Source organism: Ictalurus punctatus, chromosome 16 (genome assembly GCF_001660625.3).
Source record: "Ictalurus punctatus breed USDA103 chromosome 16, Coco_2.0, whole genome shotgun sequence".
Lineage (NCBI taxonomy): Eukaryota > Metazoa > Chordata > Actinopteri > Siluriformes > Ictaluridae > Ictalurus > Ictalurus punctatus.
Window position 1 is genome coordinate 5,745,828 of NC_030431.2, and position 23,622 is coordinate 5,769,449.

A 23,622-nucleotide genomic window follows, 5' to 3' on the forward strand; every position below is an offset into this window, starting at 1 on the left:
ATCCATCCATCCATCTTCTATACTACTTATCCTCCAGGGTCAAGGGGAACCTGGAGACTATCCCAAGGAGCATAGGGCACAAGGCGGGGTACACCCTGGACAGGACACACACCCATTCATACACTACGAACTCTTTGGGTATGCTAATCAACCTACTATGCATGTGTTTGGACTGGGGGAGGAAACCCCCGCAGCAAGGGGAGAACATGCAAACTCTGCACACACAAGACACCGGCGGGAGTTGAACCCCCGACCCTGGCGGTGTGAGGCGAACGTAATAACCACAAAGAAACTGAATTCTGAATTCTGAATTCTGTTTGCAGCCCAAACTCTGAAAGTGAAGTTCATGCTTAAGCATGGGCGTAACCATAGTTGTGCCCCCCCGCCCCCAATATACAGTACAAAATGTTTTCTATATGTCCCTATTTAATGAACCCTGCCAATGGATCTGTCTTTTCTTCATCTATTCTATTTATTTATGTGTATTCCATTTGAATATATTTACGTTTGTTGAGGAAAATCGGCGTGTGCCCCCCCTCCAATCGTACACTTGGTTGCGCCCATACTCAACGTAAGTTCGTTGATGTATATTAGCGGCTCAGTCTATAAGAAATGGAGACAGCAGCCAAGCGTAGAAAAGTGCAGCAGAGCATACGAGCTTTTTTTCAGACAGTAAGTAACTAGATACCTAAATAGTAGGTAACCTTAGCTTAGTATAGAAGGCATCATACCATGGCTTGGTTTGTTCTTAAGAACGTCAATTAACTTTTGATATTTGCACACCCACTAAGTACCATTAACGTTACATTCACTTGCATATCCTCCCTCCGAGTTCGTTGGACCCTCCCAATGTCCATACCATGGTTACGCCCTTGTGCTTAAGGGTGTTCAAACAGTTAAAACAGTCTTGATAAAAGTGTAAGCTATGCTTTTATATGATATATTTTTTTCTTCTTGTGTATATAAAATTGTGTACATACATTTCTGGTAAACAGTATACTGATTTGTGATATATCATTTCTCTCAAAAAATGCTTTTCATGTAGGGTGAATTCAGATATATTGGGACAGTTTGTAAATTTCCACTCTGTCTTATGATTTAATGCCATTAATAAAACAAAATACCCAACACATGATACAATCCTCTCTGAAAGTATTGGAACGGCAAGGCCAATTCTCTTGTTTTTGATATACACTGACGACATCTGAGAGCAATATGAGTCGATAGATCCGAATTTCAGCTTTCATTTCCTGAATTTCCTTAGAACATAGAACACAGCAGCACCTTTTGTTTGAACCCACCTAGTTTAGTGACTGATAGGTGTTTCTTGCTGCACAGGTATGCCCTGTTAGATTGATCGTTTAAACTATTAATAGCTCCGAATGTCTACTCTTGGTTTGAGCACTTGGTTTTGCCTGTGAAGACTGCATTTGTTGTTAAAAAGGATAAACCAACATGAAGACCAGGGAGCTGTCTAAAGAAGAAAAGCAAGCCATTTTGAAGCTGAGAAAAGTGCAAACATCAATCTGAGCCATTGCACTTTATTGCGCATAGCCAATACAACAATTTGTACTGTCCTGAAAAAGTAAAAACCACTGGGGTACCTACAACCAGACATGTTGGATAACAACCAGAACAGGTGGTCCAAGGAAAACACCAGCAGTTGATGACAAAAAATGGTCAGAGCTGTGAAGAAAAACCCAAAAACCAAACACAGTAACATCAACAACAACCTCCACAGGGCAGGGGAGAAGGTCTCACAATCCACTGTTCAAAGAAGACTTTGAGAGCAGAAATATAGAGGCCATACCACAAGATGCAATCCACTCAACAGCAGTAAGAATCAGAAAGCCAGAATGGAGTTTGCAAAGAAATACAGAGATGAGCCAGACAAGTTGTTTAATCACTTTTGCAGCTGTTTCTTTTTAGCAACACATACTTTTCTAGCATTTTACTGCCCCGTCCCAACTTTTTTGAGACGTGTTGCGGCCATCAAATTCAAAATTACCTATTTTTTCCCTTCAAATGGTACAATTCCTCAGTTTAAAAAATTGATATGTTCGACTGTGAATAACATATGGGTTTATGAGATTTGCAAATCATTGCATTCTGTATTTATTTACATTTTACATAGTGTCCCAACTTTTTTGGAATTGGGGTTGTATGACTCCTTTCCTATAACGAAATAACAAACAATAAATTATAAATGAAAAGAATACATTCTTACCCATTGTTTTCTAAAATTAAGTAATAGCAGACTACTGTTTTGATTATTATTACATAATCACAGCAGTAAACTAGCACTAAAGTAAGTAACATTTAATTTTATTTCCTTCTTTCAGCAGCAGCATAACACAGGAAAACAAAACATCAACATCAGTGTCATCATCAGCCTATACAAATTATATGAATACAATGCACTAACTAAAAATCTCTTTTGAATATTATTCAAGTATAGGAATATGTACATGATTTGAATATGTACAGTAGTATATTTTATGTATACATACCATTTTATTCACGACATTTTTATGACCATATGAAGACTACACAAAGCATATGTAAGTTAAACCAGCCCAATTTACCTGAATTCACCCTACTATAATAAAACCTGAGCTGTCGTTAGTAGAGTTAAAGGTAGTAACGATTACAGGGGCCTACAGCCTCATGGACGGTGCACAAAATTCCAGTAGTCCATAGACCCCTTGCTGCAATATTGATGAAATTTGTGCAGTTGAGTACGATGAGATTAGGAGTTGTCACTTTACAAGAAAATATCTGTAAAAAGAGGATAACCACTTTCTTTGTTGTAAGTGAAAAAGATATTAAGTTAGTAAAAAAATAATAGGCAATAGGTTCAACCGTAAAGGCTCTGGGTTACTGATTAGTGCCACTGTTGGGCCCTTGAGCAAGGCCCTTAACCCTCTCTGCTCCAGGGACGCTGTATCATGGCTGACCCTGTGCTCTGATACCAACTTCCTAAGAAGCTGGGATGATTGAAAAAAGATGCTTTAATGTATATGTGACAAATAAAAGCTTCTTCTTCTAGTAATACATTTGCTGGACAAGCTTCTGGTGCTTGGGACTTAGCCAGCTCTGTCAAATAGCGAGTCAAAAAGCTTAACTGCCTGCTTTGGATGCTAATAGCGCCACCTTGTGAACGATTTCTATATTGAGCAAATGTCATAAAATTTTGTGGAGAGTATATAACGCTATATAATGTATAAAATTATAAATGTGTTATATATTTGCAATCAAGAATAAAAGCTGTAAGACTCCAATGAATCGTTACATATTGTTGTACAAATGTAAATAATAACACTAAAAGTTGGTTGAATAGTTTTATGTTTTTTAAAATAAATTAGATTTGTGAACTTATTATTATTATTTTTTTGTTTTTACATTTTTGTCTGAGCTGTTTGAAAATACCCATAATGCACTTTGTAACACCATTTTGAACACATTACAGTGTTAAAGCTGAATTAAGCAAACGTGAAATCTGGTATTGTAATCTGCCAGCCACAGATTACACAACATTAAAATCGTAAATAAATTGTATGTGATCGATTCATTTGATATAATGTTAGAATGTAATTTATTTCATACGTTAACTTTAACATTAAAAACCTAAAATCGTAGTCTTTGTACTGTGACTTCATGACGAATTGTATTTACAGCAGAGGTTAAAAATCGACCTTACCAACATGGCATTCGCAAAGTCAAGTGATGTATCACCGCAGGAAGCTATTGCGAAGACGTCACTTCCGCGCGTTACGACGGACCGGTCACGTGATGTGGGTTTAGCGCTCTCCTTCTCTGACAACTTTTTTGGCTAAAACTACCATTAATATGGCAGATGTTGAACAGTTTATGGTTGATTACGGTGCGTTCTCGCTTAACGTGCGTTTGCGTGTCGTTGGCGCCGCTCCAGCGACGGAAATTCAGCGTCGAAATGTTCTTTCTTTTTGGTCGAAAATCACGTGACCTCCACGCGATTCTTGCCGTTTGGTAAAGATGGCGGCGGATGGTTAGAAAACAAGCGGAGCGAAGGGGCAACATCCTTCAAAACGCCGCGACACTCGAGGTCCCGGAAAATCGTTCAGTAAGTACATTTTGTCAGAGTTTGGCTTCGCGAACGTTGCTTATTTGTATCATAAAGCTACGCTTTTTCTAATTTTCTCCCGAAAAACTGTCATTATGAAGTACAAATTCTTATTTTCTCCGTAACGTAGCGGCTGGTAGGACAGACAGCTCGACAACTTACTGGGTGACAGAGCACGAGAGTGTTTTGCTAGCCGCTTAGCAATGTTAGCATAACGTTACTCGGGGTTGGAGGTTAGCCAGAAGTCTGTGTTTTGTAATGTAGTTTTCCCCCCTCTCCTCCAGTTCCGTTGCTTTAACTGAGGTATCATAAACTCGGATTCGTCTTAACCGATGTTCGTCTTTCAAAGTTTACGAGCAGGAGGTTGCTAGTGAAATGAACGTTAGCAAGCTAACGCGTGAACTTCACATCTCGAGGCTCGGCTGCGTTCGTTACAGTGCCGTTTAAGTCGAGATGGGATCGCTGGAGTCGTCGTGTTACTGAAAAAGCGAGTCCTGGCTATGTTACTTATTCATCTGTTATACACTTATCCGTTCTATTCAAGCGAATAGGACTTAAATAGCGTCACCCTTAAAACGAAAGTGATTGTTTTTGGCTAGCTAACGTTTCTCCAGTGACTACACTTACTAGCACACTCAGACGGAGTACAGCTAGCTAGCTATTTTTTGTTGTTTAATGCTTGGCTTGTCTAGAAGTATACCTGTATAAATGTAATTTATAGAAAGTGATTGCGCGTGTTTTGGTGCGTTCCTGGCTATATTATGCCTGTATAGTTGTATTAATAATGTACACAAGCTTTTAGCCGGTTGCCGTGTGTGATTGGTGTGCCAAAAAGCACAGTCAGACCAGGAAGTAGTTGCTAGCTGGATGAGTTTAGGCAAACACGTGCAGAGGTGCATGCTATGGTGCTGGTGTATTGTTCTTGTAAGCATATTACTGTAAGCTTCGTGTTAGACACGTTACAGCAATACTCGTTTCGATGGAGCGGTAACGAATTTCAACAATCTTATGTCATTTTGTCATAGCAACAAAACAAAACCCATGTGCAGTTTTCTAGTACCGTGTGTGTTTTGTGGAACATAATGTGCCATCCATAGTAACTAGTGTTGCCTTTTTGTCTTTCCAACAGTTAACCATATGTCCACTCTGAATGCTTTCCCTGCCTATTGTATTTGAGCTCAGATCTTTTAAAGTGTATATTAAAACTGTTAATGATATTGCGAGTGTTTTTCTTTTTCCAGACGATGGATCCAGGACAAGATTTGCTCCTTGCAGCCCTTAGCGAAAGTGGAATCTGCCCAAATGACCTTTTTGACATTGATTCTCAGGACACTGCTCAGTCCCCTGCCTCTCAACAGGTAAACAAGTCCATTAATGAAGGTCTGGTGGTGTTTGGCATGAGAATATTTGATGCTCTGGGGGTGGGGGTGGGGCAGGTTGTAAGATGTGCTTGTTGGTTTGCTTTGAACATTGCTATGTTGATAAATAAGATGGCAATTTAAATTTTTTTTTTATATCTCTCCGCTTTCAGTCAATCTCAAAGAATGTCCTTGACATTAGTCTTGGAAGTGAAGCAGCTGGAATTGTTGGAATTGAACCTGCTGTGCCACCCACACCTACAGTCACAATCAGAGTAAGTCCTTGATTTTGCTTGTAAATAATAATTTACATCCTTTTATTTGATAACCCCTTGCTTCGCTTACAGGTTCTATTCCCACAGTGTTACTAAATTGCCCACATTTGTCCCCCCCCAAAAAAAAGCAGAAGCCTCAGCCCTCGACCACAACGTTTGTCTTAAATCAATTGAATCAACTGCCATCGCTGGGAACCATCGTGGTCACAAAGCCTTCAATGGGGACCTCCTCCAGACAGACCATCACAGTAACCAAGGTGGTGCAGACGCCATCGTCAGCTCAGCGAAGCTCGTCGTCCTCCACTGCCGCCACCGTGTGCAGCGTGGTCCCACCGAATCGGGAGCAGATTAAGCTGAAGGACCTGCTCCGGACCAGCGGTGGGAAGACGAACAGCCTTGGTGAACTTATGAAGCTGAAGCCTCCACCTGATATTGCTCAGCCCGTTGCTACAGCTACAGGCACGAGTAAGTCCTTCTATGCGTGTGACATTTTGTCATTTCTTATGTAGCTTGGCAAGTATTGCTTTCTTTATATTTCTGATTAAATCTGTCAAACAAATATGGGGGGAGCTCACCCAGAAATTGAATCTTGAATGAAACGAATGTGTTTAAATTGGCATAATTAATACTTATTTGCAATTAAACAAGGTACATACATGCGCAAACTTTGTGCTGTTTTGTTAGAAGAGGATAGTAACCATAAACTCGCTTGTTTCCGTTAGTCTATATTAATGTATTTAACTAATAAAGTAGCTGACCACACTTTATTACAATCCATTAACTACCACTTTTTAACCTTGTCAGTGTCCAAGCAACCAAAATATGGGACAGGGCAGCACATTGAAGTTTTTTGCCCAGTAGCAAGGATAACAACTCTAATACATTTCTGGGAAAGTTCGTACAGGTCCATTCAATGTAATTTAAAGTACATGGCACACTTTACATGCCATACTCGTGTCAAAAGAAGGAAGGTAGAGTCTCAGTGACTGTTTGATTTGAGTTCAAAACAAATGTTCATAATATACTGCTTATTGTATCACACAAATACTTTAAAAAAAAAAAAATGTAGGTAAAGGTTTGAATAATTTTTGTGCACAAATTTGTCAGGTATACTGCTGTAAAATTGTCGATGTTGACGTTGTACTATTTGAGGAAGTCTGCTTGTCATGATGATGATGATTATTACAATACTGACCATCCTCTCCTATTTCAGAGATTATTTTGCTCTCCACAAAGTTGATGAATAAACCAGGTACGCGTAGGGTTTTAAATGAAGATTCACATTAATTGCAGTGTGTTCACAGCCGTGGTGGGGATCACTCTCGGTGTAGTTGTGTCTGGCCGTGGAAAATATCTAGGCTCTTCTGTTGTCCTGTTTCAGCATTGCTGTTCTTTGATTCTTACAGTGGAGGTAAACAATGGTGTGAAGAAGGAGGTGTCGAGCAAAGATGTCGCCAGAATCTGGGCTAATGAGGAAATCAAAATGCGGAGCTTTTCACCTGTAAATGTAAGTTGTAAGTGCTGTATATGGCCTCCATATTACTTGGATTTGTTCCTGGATTAATTTGCATGTCTTGTTTTAAGAAGTTACCTGGAATGAAGGAGGAGGAGGAGCCAGAGGAGGAAGAGGAGGAGGAATTAGGACATGCAGAAACATATGCTGAATACATGCCAATGAAATGTACGTAAAAGCAGTCCATTTAAAAACAAGAAGATGCACATGCTGTTGAACACTATACTGCATGCATACACAGCATTAAATTAAAAAGATGTAGGCGACTCGGCTTTAGGTTTCGCTCTGAGTGGGATGTGTGTGGTACCAAGAGGTTACAGTGTCTTGTTTATCTTTTAGAAAGCATTTGTTAAAATGATTTTTGTTCGCCTCTAGTGAAAATAGGAGAGCGACATCCTGATCCTGTGGTAGAGACCAGTTCCCTCTCAAGTGTCAACCCTCCTAATGTGTGGTACAGACTTTCCGTTCCAGAGGAGACGATTGACAGAGGCTGGCTATCTGCTCTTCAGCTTGAGGCCATTACATATGCTTCTCAGGTTTGTATTCATGAACTCCTGGGTGAAATATTTAATCTAGGGGCTGTCGAACTCAAATTCCGGCTGGGTCTCCTCTTCTGTATTAGTCCAAATATAATATTTCAGACTAGATAGTACATTTTACAGTCAGTTTCTTTTATGTAAGACTGTAGGCAGAGGTCGACTGATACTGGATAAAATATTGCTGAACTTTATTTAAAAAAACACTATTGACGGTACTGTGAATGAACAGTACTTTAAATAAATACATAAACAATATATACCAACTATTAATAAGTATTAACATACATTAAAATGTATATATCCAAACTGACCCAAAAAGTAAAGCTCCAATTAATAAATAAAAATAAAGCTGTCCAAAATAATAAAAGAACACCTCAAATAACAACAAAATTGGTTTGAGTTTTATTGCGCCTCTGGAGGCCGCTCTCGTACTGTATAATGATGGCGGACCCTTCTCAGCTGCTCCCCAACGGATGCAATTTATGGATTTATGCTGATAACTGATAGTTCCAGCAATCGGTTATCGGTGCTGATTAATCTGGAAAATCTGATCAATCGGTCGACCTTTGCTAGGATATACGTTCTTCCTTTTGCTTTAATGTAACATTTTAATTTGTATGAAGTGTACTACAGTCTTCAGTTTTTGCTGTAACTACGGAAAAGACGTCTAGTCAACAAATTCAATAGTTGTCTGAATTAGGCCTACTGCTCGACTAGTAAAAAATTAAGTCTTGCTACCGGTATGAAAACAGTAGTTGATACTACGGGCTGTTTTATTATTTTTTGCTAGTTTGTTTGCTTGAATGAAACGAGGCTGACTGCTGTATTTCGTGTGCATGCTTTGACTTTGACATGCAGTTTAATCTGAAGTGCTGCAAATGAGCTTAGCATGGCTTTATATTTGTTTTATTTAGCTAGGTATAGTTATAGAAATGTTAATGTTTTTATGTCATTACTTTACAGCAACATGAGACCTTCCTTCCAAACGGAGACAGAGCAGCTTACCTGATCGGTGATGGTGCTGGTGTTGGAAAGGGAAGAACTATTGCTGGAATCATATATGAAAACTACCTTCTGGGCAGGAAAAGATCTCTCTGGTAATGCAACACCTCACTCGTTTTCGCTCTTTGTAAAGGCTACGATAACATTTATCCCGAGGCAGCGCTTGATGTGTATGTTTAAATGTGTTACATCTGTGTCCAAATGGATTGTTCATTGTGGGAGTGTTTAACACTTTTAATTTCTCTTTTTACTTTCCAGGTTTAGCGTCTCGAACGACTTGAAGTATGACGCAGAGAGGGACTTGAGAGATATTGGTGCAAAGAACATCCAGGTCCATTCTTTAAACAAGGTACTGAAAGCGTTTGACCCGTAACATTGGCATCTGTCCAGATTTAATGTGAAACTTGAATCTTTTTCTCTCTCTCTTTTTTTTTTTTTTTTTCTTTTTCTTTTTTTTGGCCCGAAGTTCAAATATGGAAAAATCTCCTCAAAACACAATGGAAGTGTGAAAAAAGGTGTGATCTTTGCTACATACTCATCCCTGATTGGAGAAAGCCAAACCGGTGGAAAGTATAAGACAAGATTCAAACAGTTACTTCACTGGTGTGGGGATGACTTTGATGGTGTGGTATCCTTTCAACACTAATATGCTTTTCTGCATTCAAGAATCAAAAACGCAGCTCTCGATGAATATCGTTCAGCGATGAAGACGGTAGCTTAATTGCCTGTTAATCAGTTACATCAGTGAGACTTTAAATACTGTTTCACAGCTTCCCTTAACTGGGTCTTTCAGATAATCTTTGATGAATGTCACAAAGCCAAAAATGTTTGCCCAATTGGGTCATCAAAACCCACAAAGACTGGACTGGCTGTTCTCGAGCTCCAGAACAAACTGCCGAAAGCACGTGTCGTCTATGCCAGCGCTACAGGTTTGTGCCCAAAGGAGTCTTCTCAGTATTTAAGCTTAAATGTGGATTTGGATTCTTTCTCACTTATTGTTTTGTGTAGGAGCCTCTGAGCCTCGGAACATGGCTTACATGAATCGTCTTGGGATCTGGGGAGAAGGAACGCCTTTTAAAGAATTTTCTAATTTTATTCAAGCCGTCGAAAGAAGGTCTGTGATTTCACACTGGATAATGTGGCTTTCTGAACGTTTGATATCTCTCTGCTTTTTAAAATGTATTTATTTATTTATTTTTTATTAATATGTTCCCTTTTGTGTTGGTTTATTTTAGAGGTGTTGGTGCCATGGAAATTGTTGCCATGGATATGAAATTGAGAGGAATGTACATTGCTCGACAGCTGAGCTTCCAGGGTGTGACATTTAAGATTGAAGAAGTCCCTCTAACACACAACTACATCAAAATGTATAACAAGTCAGTCCGTCTGGTACGTGTGCCAACGTATCTGACCTCGGTTCTTAGAAAACAGTGCTACGAAAAAAAGGACATCTTTAGTGCTTTCGATTTCTATTTGAGTGACTTTTTCAATGCCTGTAATACCGTTGCTTTCAGTGGGTGAGCGCAAGGGAGAAATTCCAGCAAGCAGCTAACTTGATGGACGCCGAACAGCGCATGAAAAAATCAATGTGGGGACAGTTCTGGTCTGCACATCAGCGGTTCTTTAAGTATCTGTGCATCGCTTCAAAGGTGCGCCGAGTGGTGCAGCTTGCCCGAGAGGAAGTTAAGAATGGAAAGGTTAGGTTGCGTGTTCATTCAATTGTGCAAAACCTATTCAGCCATAATGTTTTTTTATTAAGGTTACCAAATTGGTGTGCTTTTTCTTTCTTCAGTGTGTGGTCATTGGCCTGCAGTCAACGGGTGAAGCTCGAACACTTGAGGCCTTGGAGGAAGGTGGAGGCGAGCTCAATGACTTTGTCTCTACCGCAAAGTGAGTCTTTCATCTTTTAAAATAGTCACCCATGCCAGACTCAGAAAAAGGAAGATTTACTTCCTCTTGAGATTTCTACTTGGAAAAATGCATCGGGTGGAAAAGTCCTGTGTCTGGGTAATGTTTGTTCTGCTTTGTGTTTCAAGCTAGAATGCCTTGTGTTGAATTAACCGGCAAATTAAAAAGATTTAAATGGCATCCAGTGGACAGTAGTGCAAAAGGTCTCGCAGAACCACGGTCCCCTGTGGGAAAGGCTCTGGATCCACGGTGACCCTGACCAGGATAAAATGCTTACTGAAGATGAATGGAAAATTGCATCCCCTCATAGCCTCCCCACTTTTCAGCATAGAAAATGTTAACCTGTTTTATTTTGTTACATGTTTGTAGTGGTAGAAGCACTGATTTGCTAGATTTTTAAAAAAAATTTATTCTACTTTTTTAGGTGCATTTGGCTGATCTTGAGCCACTTTTGTCCATCAGGATGGTTCAGAAATTTTGTACCATACAGAAACTATTGCATTGCGCAATTACCGCCATTTGGACTTCTGTACTGTCTAATGAACAGTGGTTCAGGAGACCGTGAGCGCTAGTTAAGCATTGACAATATTTCAGGAACATTCAGTGATGCATGCATGACATGCCACATTGTCATTGTCTGGACGTGTCCATTCGAGTGTGGATAAACTGTAGCTAAGGAAGCATTAACTCGCTCAGTAGTGATGTAGATTGTTCGTTACAATGTATGCCATGATGTTCAGATGTCCTTCAGTGAGTATCAAAAGCCATAATGTGTGCCTGGATAAAGGTCCACTGGCTTTCTAAGCATCCATCTGTGAGCGTGTATTTGGTGAAACAGTTATATAATTACCACTGGCCTGCAGTCCAGTCCGTGTCCGTATTGCTATCATTATGTAGTAGTAATAAACTACTCTAGTGAACGATATTTATTGCCGATCACCTGACATGTCTGCAGGTATGTGTAGACCTGTATATCAATATAGAATAAAAGGGTTTTTTTTTACGCTGCACGTTGATTGTTGATGGATTTGGCTGTTGATTCAGAAATGCGAAACACATTGTACCATTTTGCATACAGTTAACCAAATCAAATTTTCTCGCTCCCATCCAGCCAGACCTTTTTGCTTTAGCACTGACTGACTAGGTTTGAAAGTGGTACTGATTGGTACTTTAAATTAAAAAGGAGGGGCTGTTAAGTTTGATCAACCAGAGACTATCGCCCAGCCATCTTATTTTCTATTAACTCCCAAGACAGGTTCACACGTTCATAGGTAAAGAGCTTTTGTAGATAAATTCGTCATGAAGTGAAAGCAACTACTACATAAAACGAACGTGTCTTTTACGTCTTTTCCTCGTCAGGGGTTTGTCTTTTTCACCAGGGGAACACAATTTTAATTTGTGGTCGCTCTGACAATTGCTTTAGTTGAGAGAGCAGAAAAGTTTGAGTGTCACTGTAGCGAGGGGTCAAAATTCGTAAATGCTACAGATGAAACGTAAGGGCCTCTGTTGTATCCGTTGAAGTGCTTTTTGTAGCCCGTTTGTAACTGAAGTAGACAAGTCATGTGGTTTTAGATTCTACATACTAATGTGATCCTAACAATCAACCTAATATACTGACAACTCTACACAACGATTAAAAAAAAATATTTTTTTGTTTAGGATTTAGTTTAGCTTACTGTATATACTGGTGTGTGTGTGTACATGTATGGTAAAAATATATTTGTTTTGGGGGGGAAAAAGATAAAGCAGTCATTTTCAAAATCTCAGAAAAATTGAGATTAATTTGTTATTAAAATGAAATTTTAATAAGTTTTATTTTATTCTGAAGGGGTGTCCTGCAGTCCCTGGTGGAAAAGCACTTCCCTGCCCCAGACAGACAGAAGCTCTTCAGCTTACTGGGTATTGATTTATCAGCAAAGAAAACACCTTCACCAGCAGAAACCAAGGAGGAGCAGAAGGGCAAGAAGAGGAAAGGTACATATCTGAAACCCCACCCACACTCCATCCAGACAAACTAAACGTTTCTTTACCTCATTATTCACGCCAAATTATAATTTAAGGGTGTCTAATTGGAAAGGCGTTTGAAACACTTTCACTTTCTGTAGGTGCAGAGGTTAAAAAAGGAGCGAAGAAGTCCCGTAAATCTGGAGGGCTTTCAGGCAGCAGTTCGGATGAGAGCAATTCAGAAGACTCGGACAAAAATGACAGTGATGACAGCTTTAACTCGGTCAGCTCGGGAGACGAAGACGAAGATGACTTCAACCCCTTCAAGGATGATTCCAGTGAGGATGAAGAGGATGGTAAGCAGTTGGATGTAGATTTTGAGAACAGTTTTAATGAGAACCGTGACTGACTACAGTATAATGTTTATATATCGTAATTATTATATTGTGTTATTAATTTTTTCTTATAGATCCTTGGCTAATCCGTAAAGACTCTAAAAAGAGCAAGGAAAAGAAGAACAAGAAGAAGAAAAAGAGCATAGACCCAGATTCCATTCAAAGTGCCTTGTTAGCTTCTGGGCTTGGATCGACCAGACCTGCTTTCACAACACCTGTTGTAAAAGCTACGTCCAACAATGCTGTTGTTCCTGGTAGGTGTTAGACATATTTTTAAAATGCAACTTGTTGGTTTTTTTTTTCTTCTTTTCTTTCTGACACTTTTTAGAACGTGTGTATGAACGCAAAATCATTTTCAACCCTATATCAACCTTGTAGCACATTCGTGATTACCACACACAATTTTGACACATTTCCATGTATTGAAAATTTGTTTACGTGAATCTGGAAATTGGACATTGAAAATCTTCATCCTTCTTGCCTTCTGGATGACTTTTTCCAAATAGGAAAACAAGCAGTATGTGGTGTAGGGGTTGGGTATGATTGCTTATGGATGGTGGAAAATCCTTGAGAATGTGCAAGTAACTGGTTTTACTTTTGCTTTAGGAAAGGGTGTCGAATTTGTCTGTGCTAATTTGTGTGTACACTACTGATATGGTGCGTAGAAAGTTTCTTGACGTAGGCCTACACGATTAATCAACGATACACACACGAACAGCCAAACACACCTCTGTTGTTGGCAGTTGGACTGTAAATGTGCTGTTAGGACAAGTATCAGGAAAAACAGCAGGGATTGAGAATTTAAGTGAGGAAGAATACATTGTAATTAGTCTTACTCCTGCAAATATGTCAGACATACCTTTTACAGTTTGTCTGGTTTTTTTTGACACATTTCCTGTGGCTTAATCTTCAAATGTTTGCACTACATATGGTGTACAAGGTAGTTATGGAATACCCTAGGTAGTAGATGTTGACCAATACTGGATTGATGGTTGGGCAGTACTTGCTGATAACTGATTAAACAACTGATAGATTTTGAAGTTATAACTATAACAAAAATAAACAGTACTGACTGTACCGTGAAAATGTACTGTATTTGTATAAAAAAAAAGAGAAATATTAACGTAAATTTAAGACATGTACATCCAAACTGAACCAAATAAAAATAGAAACCTCCAAAATAAAAATAAAAAACTCTTCAAATAACACAACAAGATTTGTCGGTGATAGTTTTTATTTCGACTCTAGAGGCTGCTCCCGTACTGTATAATGACCGTGGACCTTTCTCAGCCGCTCCCGCAAAAGACGCATCTGGGGGAAAAACTATCGGTGTGGATTTTTGCAGATAACCGATAGTACAGCAAGCGGGTATCGGACTACCTGTACTGGGTAGAGAACATTTTAGGAAGCTTACCTTGATTGAAGAGATGAAATTAAATACTCCCGGTAAACAGTTATTGATCATGCCACTTGTTGAGTCGTAAGTGTAATATATGCAAAAGCATTGTTTACACTAAGGTAAGGTCTGGTATCTCGATTACAACGTCCAACAGCTTTCTTGCATGTCACATTTTTTTGTACAACCCTAGTTTGACATGATAGTTTGAGTGTTTCCTTGAGGCTTGTATATGAACTGATGTCATATTCTTCCAGCTAAAAGCGAACCTGAAGAAAGTAGCTGTGTGACCAGTAATGATGCAGTGGAGGATGCCCAGCAGATGAAGAGAGAGTTGCTCGAGCAGCTAGAGAAACTGGCTGAGGATCTGCCACCTAACACACTGGATGAGCTTATTGATGAATTGGGAGGCCCTGAAAATGTGGCAGAGGTAGGTTTTTACACAGTGTGGAGTCATTATATTGAAGATAAAATAAAATAATAATTTCACTTTTGATTTTTAAATGTTAAATGTCTATATTCTTGTATTAGTTCTTTACATAATTTGCACAACCCAATTTTGTTTTGTGTTTCTTTAGATGACTGGGCGCAAAGGCAGAGTAGTCAGTAATGACGATGGCAGCATCTCATACGAATCGAGGTCAGAACTGGACGTTCCTGTCGAAATCCTGAACCTCACAGAGAAGCAGAGATTCATGGATGGAGAGAAGGTATGTCAAACTCTATTTATCTCTTTCAGACCATTCCTAGAATTACGAACTGGATCTAAAGTCGCTTTTCTTTCTAGAACATTGCTATAATCTCCGAGGCGGCCAGCTCCGGTATTTCACTTCAAGCGGACCGTAGAGTGAAGAACCAGAGGAGAAGGGTGCACATGACTTTAGAGCTGCCCTGGAGTGCAGACCGGGCTATTCAGCAGTTCGGTCAGTACTTTTGCGATCTTTTTTGTTTTAGAAGAAATTAAATATGAAAACACAAAATACAGCAATCTGTTAAATATCTTTGTTATATTTTTAATTGCTGTGGAGTAGATTAAAACGGTATTCATTTGCATGTTCCCTGCAGGTAGGACACACCGATCTAACCAGGTCACTGCCCCAGAGTATGTATTCCTGATATCTGAACTTGCTGGAGAACAAAGATTTGCCTCCATTGTTGCCAAACGACTAGAGAGCTTGGTAGGTGCCCTTTTTTTTTTTTTTTTTTTTTTTTTTTTTTTTTTTTTTTTTTTTTTTTTTTTATAAATAATTTTTAAATTACAAAGAATTAAACAAATAATAACTATCTGTGTGCAATTTCACAGGGCGCTCTCACACACGGAGACCGAAGAGCCACAGAGACGAGGGACCTCAGTCGATTCAACTTTGACAACAAAGTAAGACATCGTTTACCTCAAAAACATTTAAAATCATGGTTTACCTCGGACTAACCCGTTTCTTGTTTTATAGTATGGCAGAAACGCTCTTGAGATTGTTATGAAGTCCATTGTCAATTTGGATGCTCCCTTGGTCTCTCCACCGTCTTATTTCGAAGGGGATTTCTTTAAAGGTAAGTATCATTTTATATACCAATAAATAAAGCTTTACGTAATTAGAAAAGGCAAAACTGAGCACATAAGCATCAATGGGTGGAATGTAACTCGTGGGTTTCTCCAGAAATCCGTAATGGTTTAATTGGTGTGGGGCTGATTAACGTGGAGGACAGGTCTGGTGTTCTCTCACTGGATAAGGGTAAGTTTGATTATTTATTTGTTTATTTATTTTTAAAAATACAACACTATATGCATTGTACTGTTAGTAAGTCTGTTTTTATTTTAAAGACTACAACAACATTGGAAAATTCTTAAACCGGATCCTTGGCATGGAGGTCCAGCAGCAGAATGCCCTCTTCCAGTATTTCTCTGACACCCTGAATGCTGTCATTCAGAATGCTAAAAAGAATGGCCGATATGACATGGGAATTCTGGGTAAGACACAACAGGTTCCAAAAGTTTTTGTTTGTTTATTTAGAGGATGAGTTTGCTTTGGCAATATTCTAAGGATTTTTATGTCTGAAACGCTCCATTACAGATTTGGGCTCTGGAGATGAGAAGGTTAAAAAGCTTGACGCGAAAAAGTTCTTGACTCCAGGTTACTCCACATCAGGCCATGTTGAACTTTATACAGTAAGTACACATACAGATTGCAAACTTCCTGTAGCAGCCTCGCGTATTCGCGACGTTCAGTAAATCAAAACCGAGCCCTTGTGTTGCTCTGTACGTCATACACATTTGCAGCTTGCCTTCTGTTAGAAGCTAATGTATATGATTTTGTTGGCTGATCACCTGTATGATAAGAGAATAAAAGGTTGTTTTGCCCATCAGGTTAGTGTGGAGAGGGGTATGTCATGGGAAGACGCTACCCATATCTGGGCAGAACAGAGCGGACCAGACGACGGCTTCTACGTGCAGGTGAGAGCAATTGTATCTCGCTTTGTGACCGTGATATTCATTCACTCACTCGTTGCTTCCTGATGCTTAAACATGTTCTTGTCCATTGGATTGTTTTGCTGTAATCAGGTACGGAATAACAAGAAAATAGCTATCATGGTCAAGGAAGTCAACACCAAAAAGAGACTCTTCATGGTGTACAGACCAAATACAGGAAAACAGCTCAAACTGGAGACGTACACAGACATACGGAAGCGATGCAAAAAGGTAATTTCCCTTGCCAATTCATGTATCAAAACATTTGTAAACAGCCTTTGGCTAAAACACAAGACTGATTGGCATACATTTCAGTTGTGGTTTTTTTTTTGTTTTTTTGTTTTTTCTCTCCCCCCTATCTTTTTAAAATAGGTTCTTTCAGATGAGGCTAAGCAATGCTGGGTTGACCAGTACAAATCTTCAGCAGATGTTTGCTCTCATGCTTATTGGTGAGTGTCCTTTTTTACAATTTTTTACACTCTGGAGAGGTGGTTGTTGTTGTAGTAATAAGTGTATTAATAATATCTGTTTCTTACACAGGCGTGGGAACTGTAAGAAGGCATCAATTGGGCTGCAGTGTGAAATAGGGCTGCGTTGCCGGACATACTACGTCCTGTGTGGCTCTGTCCTCAGCGTGTGGACCAAAGTAGAGGGTGTCTTAGCCTCTGTAAGCGGAAGCAACATGAAGATGCAGATTGTCCGTTTGAGAACCGAGGACGGACAACGAATAGTAGGTGAGTAAGCTGGACGTTTTGTAATCCAGACCTCCTTGCGTATCCAGTGAGTAGATGTTAACACTATTTCTTTTTTTTTTTTTTGCCACCCAGGTCTGATCATTCCAGCAAACTGTGTGGCTCCCCTCACCAACATACTGTCCTCTTCAGACCAATCACAGCAGCTGGCTGTGCAGCAGCAGCAGATGTGGCAGCAGCTGCACCCACAGAGTCTCAGCCACTCTTTCAACACATAGCAAAACCCAGTGGGCCAATAGCAGACACGGGACCCTAGCACTGCATCACGAGCCTTCCTGCCTCCATACTATGAGGAAGCCTGCCCTTGTGTGGATAGAGGCTCGCTGGACAACTGACTCAAAAGCTGTAAAGCCTCCCATGTTGACGAGGAAGTAGTGTGAGGATGGGTGGGGAGAATATTGTTCAGGCTGCTTGCTTTTTAAAAAAAAAAAAAAAAAAAAAATTCCTCTTCTCTGCCTGTGTTCAACCCCTTATTCTTTAAAGCTGCAAAGTCACCTGTATTTGTTTTACACAGGTCAGCGCTCAGGGGTTCAACATCACATCAATTCTCTTCCAGGCCTCGAAACAAAAAAGCATGCTTTGCCCTGGGTTTGGACCCCATACTACTTGGCCATTGCCTGAGTCTGTCTATTCCATCATTTTTGCACTGAAATAAACAGTTTGGCCAAAGATTAAATGTACACTTTTCCCTCCTTATCATAATTGTAATCGATCTGCTAAGTTTGTTGACCAATTTTTGCACTGACGCTATGAACCTAATCTAGGCAATTTATGGAAATATAGGTATAGGACAATGAGAAGCATTTAAATGATGAAGGCATTACGTTTCTAGCTCCAGTGCAAAACCAGCTAACCACCTTAGCTGATAAGTTACATTTGAGGGGAAAAAATAGTGTAGGCATTTTTTTTTGTTTGTTTTTTGGCCAAACTATTACTTTAATACTTTAAGAATATCCCAGTGTGCACTAATATCCTATTTGTGTCCAGAAACTTTTTCTTTGAGGCTCCAGCATAACAAAGTCCTAAGAATACTTATTTCCACAGATATTTTAGTTCAGAACAGGATGTAGTTGTGCAAATTCAGTGATTCCTTGGTAAGCTTCTTGCTACAATACACACAACTATTTTTTGTTAAGTTGGAGGAGATACATTTTTAAAAGAACATAATTACACAATGATCGGCTGCATGGTAGGATCTTGTGGGATCTGCATTCCTGCACTGTAACCCCCTCTGACATTCTGTAGCATACATTACGCTACCAACTTCAAAACTTCTGTGAAGAGATCTGTTGAATGTCATGGTGCAAATATGGTGGAATACCTCCGTAAAGATCAAACAAGATCTCGATCAAGTAATGCTCTCCTAGGGAAAGTGCTGGCTCTTCACTGGGTAATCCATTTAATAAATTATAATACCTACCCCTAAAGACTTGTCTGGGCTTATCAGGAACTGACGCAGCATGGATGAATGGATAATTAGCTTCTTTTTTTTTTGTCTATTTATCAATGAAGTCAATGTCTGAGAGGGTCAGTTTATTTTTCTCCTTCACTCTGATTTTGTATATTTAAGAATAAGGTTGTTGATCGAACATTTGTTATAAACTGGAACCTGCTCAGTGGAAAGCCACATCAACATTGGCCAGCTTTTTAATTAGCATATTTCCTGCTTCCTGCTTTTAGTATTTGTTGTCACATGGAACATGTAATGTACTAAGGTGGAAGGACTATAATGCCTTTTCTCACCACCTCATAATTCAGTGTAAATGTTCACCAGGTGCAAAATGCTTGGTTTCTCCGATATTTTGTGTATAGCTGCATATCTGAAGTTATGTTCTGTTTCCAGTGTAGATGTTGGCACACTTTAGGGACAGTGTCATTTCAGCCTTGCACGAGTTGCACTACTGATGGATCACTTGTACATACATACAAAGAAACAAACAAAACAACAACCTTATGAACATCAAGCTGAGTGCAAGATCTCTACCTCTTGCATATGACCAATAAATCTTGTGGTTAACCTTGAGGTGACTTTATTTATTTATTTGTTTGTTTGTTTGTTTGTTTATAAAAACTCAAGTGGAATTGATTTGTGAACGAATTTTTAAGTAAAATGCCTGTAATGTGGATATACACACACACAAGCTTGTTGTGATGACCTTTTGGTAGTATTGGTTTTATTTTATAATACCTGGCTGTGGTGTGGTGTACATGTGGGGGATGTGATTAGTGACCTACAAACTACACTCTATATATAACTATATATACTCTGAAAACTAACCATGGCTGAAATTATTGCTTAAAAAATAAGTAATAAAGAAAATGAATAATTTTAATGTACAACTGTGTAAACAACACGTGTGGAGTGTATTCAGGATCCCATAAGAACAAGTACAAAAGGACAAAAAGATGATCAAGCTCAGTAAAGTAAGATGATTTCTTCGAAGAATAATAAATGCAATATAAAAAAAAAACAAAAATGTAAATAATGTAATAATCCAAAAACAAAACAAAACTCGAGCCTAGTGTTAAAAGCTGAGGGAGTTTCTCTTCAGACTGTTTTCTGATAAAATTGACTGATAAAACTTTACAAGTCATTTCTCAGAGTAAAACACCTTAACGGGTGAAAATACAACACATTAAGTGTTTTTTTTTGGGGGGCGGGGGGGGAGAAAAATTAAGTAATAAAGCAAAATGTATTTTACACTTTGACTATTTAGCCGTATTACTTTGTGTGTGTGTTTTTGTTTTTTTTTTAGCATGTAGCTAACATCCTTATCAAAGACGCTTTAAAAAAGTAACACTAAAGTTTAAAGATTGCCCCAGATTATAATCTTCTAATAATTTCTATCGCTGATTAAAAACTTTTAGGATTTAGTTTAGAGAGGTTCCAGCTAAAGCCTGACTTTTTTTAAAATGTGGTTTATTTTCGTGTAAGTTAATAGTTCTGTATCATTATAATGATGGATTGCATTGTGGGTGTCAATATAAGTGACGGCCATATTTGCCGGTGCTGCTCTCTCTGCTGTAAACAAAAAGTGACTGTGAGACGGACGCTTCGCTGAATTTAGGGACATTTTTATTTCTGTAATTTATGATGTCTTTAGGAATGTCTTACAAACCTAACCCCCACCAGCACATTCCGGGAACTTCTGCGAACCAAGGTGAGCGAAAAAATAGGCGAAAATGTCGCGTCTTCGCTTCGTTACGTCGAGTGTAAAAATTTGGCGTTACAAAGGATACCTGGGGAAAAAGCGTGTCTGTAGTTTTTTTGTCCAGTCAGATAGCTAAAGGGTCAGATCCTGAGAGCTAGGCTAATTCACATCCGCCATTATTACCACTGAAAAAAAGAGGCATCCCCGGTTAGGATTGTGGAAAATGCTAGTGTCTGGCGGTTCTATCGCTCCTTCTTGGCGTGTCCGTGTCATTAGATGGCCGATCGGGTTTCGGTGAAGGCCGCTACGTTGTAATAAAAAGGTATCCTTTTAGCTGCTAAGATCAGCGCCGTTCCGTTTCCTCCATGATAGTCTCTCCAGGGCGCTTGATTGATCGCATTCAGACGCGCTTATAGAAAGGAAAAAAATAACCGTCTCTTTGGGGACATCTAGAGTTCATCCGCGGTACTGCAGGACAGGGATTTCTTCCACATAATACTATACACTACACTATTACTAAACTAATGGTTTAAATATTATGATAAATTATGCTTATGGTTGATTGTGATTTAAATATGGTATAACTATGGTTCGATCCTGGGGGGGGGCAACTGTTCCTGGGATCCCCTGTGACCCTGACCAGGATAGAGTGCTTACTCAAAAGGAATACTGAATGAATACTACTACTACTAAGAATGATCATAGCTATAATAATTTGGTCATCTTCAGTAAGGACTTTATCCTGGTCTGGAGCCTATCTCAGGGAACACTGGGCACAAACTGAAAATACACCCTGGATAGGATGCCAGTCTGTTACACAGTAATGCATGTTTCTGGGAAATGGGAGGAAACTGGAGAACCCAGAGGAAACCCACATGGACACGGGGAGAGCATGCAAAACTCCACACGGACAGTAACCGGAGCTCAGGATAGAACCAAAGATCCTGGGTGCTGTGAGGTGGCAATGATACTCACTCTGCCTAATAATAATAATAATAATAATAATAATAATAATAATAATGATGGGGGCACGTGGTTAAGACGTTTGCCTCAGGGTTAGGGGTTTGAATTGAGCCTCTGTCTTGTGTGTGTGGAGTATGCATGTTCTCCCCATTCTTTGTGGACTTCCTCTGGGTCCTCCGGTTTCCTCCCCCTCAGTCCAAAGACATGCGTTGCAGGTTGATTGTGTGTTGAAAATTGTCTATAGTGTGTGTGTGTGTGAGCAATTGTGCCCTGCGATGGGTTGGTACCCTGCCCAGGGTGTCCGCCTGCCTTGTGCCCCCAGTGATAGGCTCCACGCTACCTGTGACCTTGTGTAGGATAAGCGGTACAGAAAATGGATGGATAATGATGTGTTTTGTCCATTTTAGCAGGAAACATCCCCTCTCCCTCTTCCAGCATCTCCACAGTTCAGTCATACAAGCCGATTATAAATGACTTTGGACTGCCGTCATTTGGATTTTCGCAGGCAAGTTAGAACCCGGATAAGAAAACAGCCCTCGTGTGTTGGTTTGCAGTAAACAGTATTCTAAAGATTTCCCTCATGTACAGGGGCCGAATGGAACTCAAGCTCCACAGAGCAAATACGCTGAACTTCTTGCAATCATCGAAGAGCTCGGGAAAGAAATAAGGCCAACGTACGCCGGAAGTAAAAGTGCCATGGAGCGACTCAAAAGAGGTATTCTCATCATCTGTTACAAAAATGTCATGCACATTGCTTTATAGATGTATTTTATTGCCTGATAAAATAAACATGACACTTGTTTTGTGTATCAAAGGTATAATTCATGCAAGAGGTCTTGTCCGGGAGTGTCTGGCAGAGACGGAAAGAAATGCACGATCTTAGCCTCTGAAGCCTGCGTCTGGTCTAAGGGCGGAAGATTTCTTCTACTACTTTTACAGAAGGGTGCTGCATGGCTTTTTTTTCCCAATAACAGAGGGATGAAACAATCAAATTTATTCATTAAGTAGTGTAGTTAAAGCATGGGATGGAGGTGTTGCAATGTTCCTTGTGATAAATGCAACAAGAGAGATTGGATTTGAGTGTTGCCATTTGGGATTTTTTTCTCTTATAACTCCTATTATTTATATATATATATATATATATATATATATATATATATATATATATATATATATATATATATATATATATATATATATATATATATATATATATATATATATATATAATTTTTTTTTTTTCCAACATAAGAACAAGCAAGCTTATCTGCATGCAATGAGGAGATGGACCAGAGTTTGAACGTGCATGGCTTTTACAGGTTTACAGTAGGGAGGTCCTCTTAAATTTGATCAAGTGTAAGGATTTAGGTTTTCTTTAAATTGGGAGACAGTGAGGACAGTGATAGTAATGGTATTGTTTTAGTTTTTTGTTTTTTTTTAATTTATTACCTTGTGTAATAAAATGTATTTTCATGTACAAAAAGGTCACTTTTTGAAATTTTGTATAAAGGTCAATAAACATGACATTTGTTGTCTATATAAGGTTTACTGTGGTTATTGGTGCACTGTCAGAGGACTGATGTGGATATTGAGGATATTAGATATATTAGAGCGGGGGGCAATAATTGCTGTGGCAGTGTGCAGAGAATATAATTAAATCACAAAAGGCATGCAAACGTTTTTCTAGAACATTTCATATTTTGTTGAAATATAAATGTAAAATGTTTTAGTACTGACTTAATAATGCAGAAGTCATTAATTAAACATCCATCCATCCATTTTCTATACCGCTTATCCTACTGGGTTGTGAGGAACCTGGAGCCTATCCCTGGGAGCATCAGGGCACAGGGCAGGGTACA

At 39.2% G+C, this 23,622-nt stretch overlaps 2 protein-coding genes across 9 annotated transcripts; both read left to right on the top strand.

The window, feature by feature from the left end:
• Positions 1–597: 597 nt before the first annotated feature.
• Positions 598–19,671, top strand: sbno1 (strawberry notch homolog 1 (Drosophila)). 7 transcript variants are annotated; one of them, XM_017488566.2, is made up of 33 exons: positions 598–672; positions 5,344–5,460; positions 5,634–5,735; positions 5,864–6,200; positions 6,949–6,987; positions 7,142–7,242; positions 7,320–7,416; positions 7,624–7,784; positions 8,751–8,884; positions 9,048–9,138; positions 9,256–9,417; positions 9,583–9,718; positions 9,798–9,903; positions 10,025–10,178; positions 10,304–10,486; positions 10,582–10,679; positions 12,526–12,671; positions 12,803–12,997; positions 13,111–13,290; positions 14,690–14,862; positions 15,011–15,142; positions 15,220–15,355; positions 15,498–15,610; positions 15,736–15,807; positions 15,881–15,980; positions 16,088–16,162; positions 16,252–16,398; positions 16,502–16,596; positions 16,795–16,881; positions 16,990–17,127; positions 17,269–17,345; positions 17,437–17,630; positions 17,724–19,671. In XM_017488566.2, exons 1-33 carry the CDS (start codon positions 613–615, stop codon positions 17,864–17,866), a joined length of 4,281 nt encoding a protein of 1,426 aa, XP_017344055.1. In that variant the 5' UTR covers positions 598–612; the 3' UTR covers positions 17,867–19,671. The 7 variants fall into 7 exon arrangements, with proteins under 7 accessions (XP_017344055.1, XP_017344052.1, XP_017344053.1 ...); XM_017488563.3 differs by lacking the exon at positions 598–672 and adding an exon at positions 3,782–4,102; XM_017488564.3 differs by lacking the exon at positions 598–672 and adding an exon at positions 3,782–4,102 and having other exon boundaries at positions 7,323–7,416.
• Positions 19,672–20,646: 975 nt separating this feature from the next.
• On the top strand, positions 20,647–22,905 carry LOC108276717 (cyclin-dependent kinase 2-associated protein 1). 2 transcript variants are annotated; one of them, XM_017488562.3, is made up of 4 exons: positions 20,647–20,809; positions 22,174–22,268; positions 22,352–22,478; positions 22,579–22,905. In XM_017488562.3, exons 1-4 carry the CDS (start codon positions 20,740–20,742, stop codon positions 22,644–22,646), a joined length of 360 nt encoding a protein of 119 aa, XP_017344051.1. In that variant the 5' UTR covers positions 20,647–20,739; the 3' UTR covers positions 22,647–22,905. The 2 variants fall into 2 exon arrangements, with proteins under 2 accessions (XP_017344051.1, XP_017344050.1); XM_017488561.3 differs by having other exon boundaries at positions 20,648–20,809; positions 22,171–22,268; positions 22,579–22,904.
• Positions 22,906–23,622: the final 717 nt, after the last annotated feature.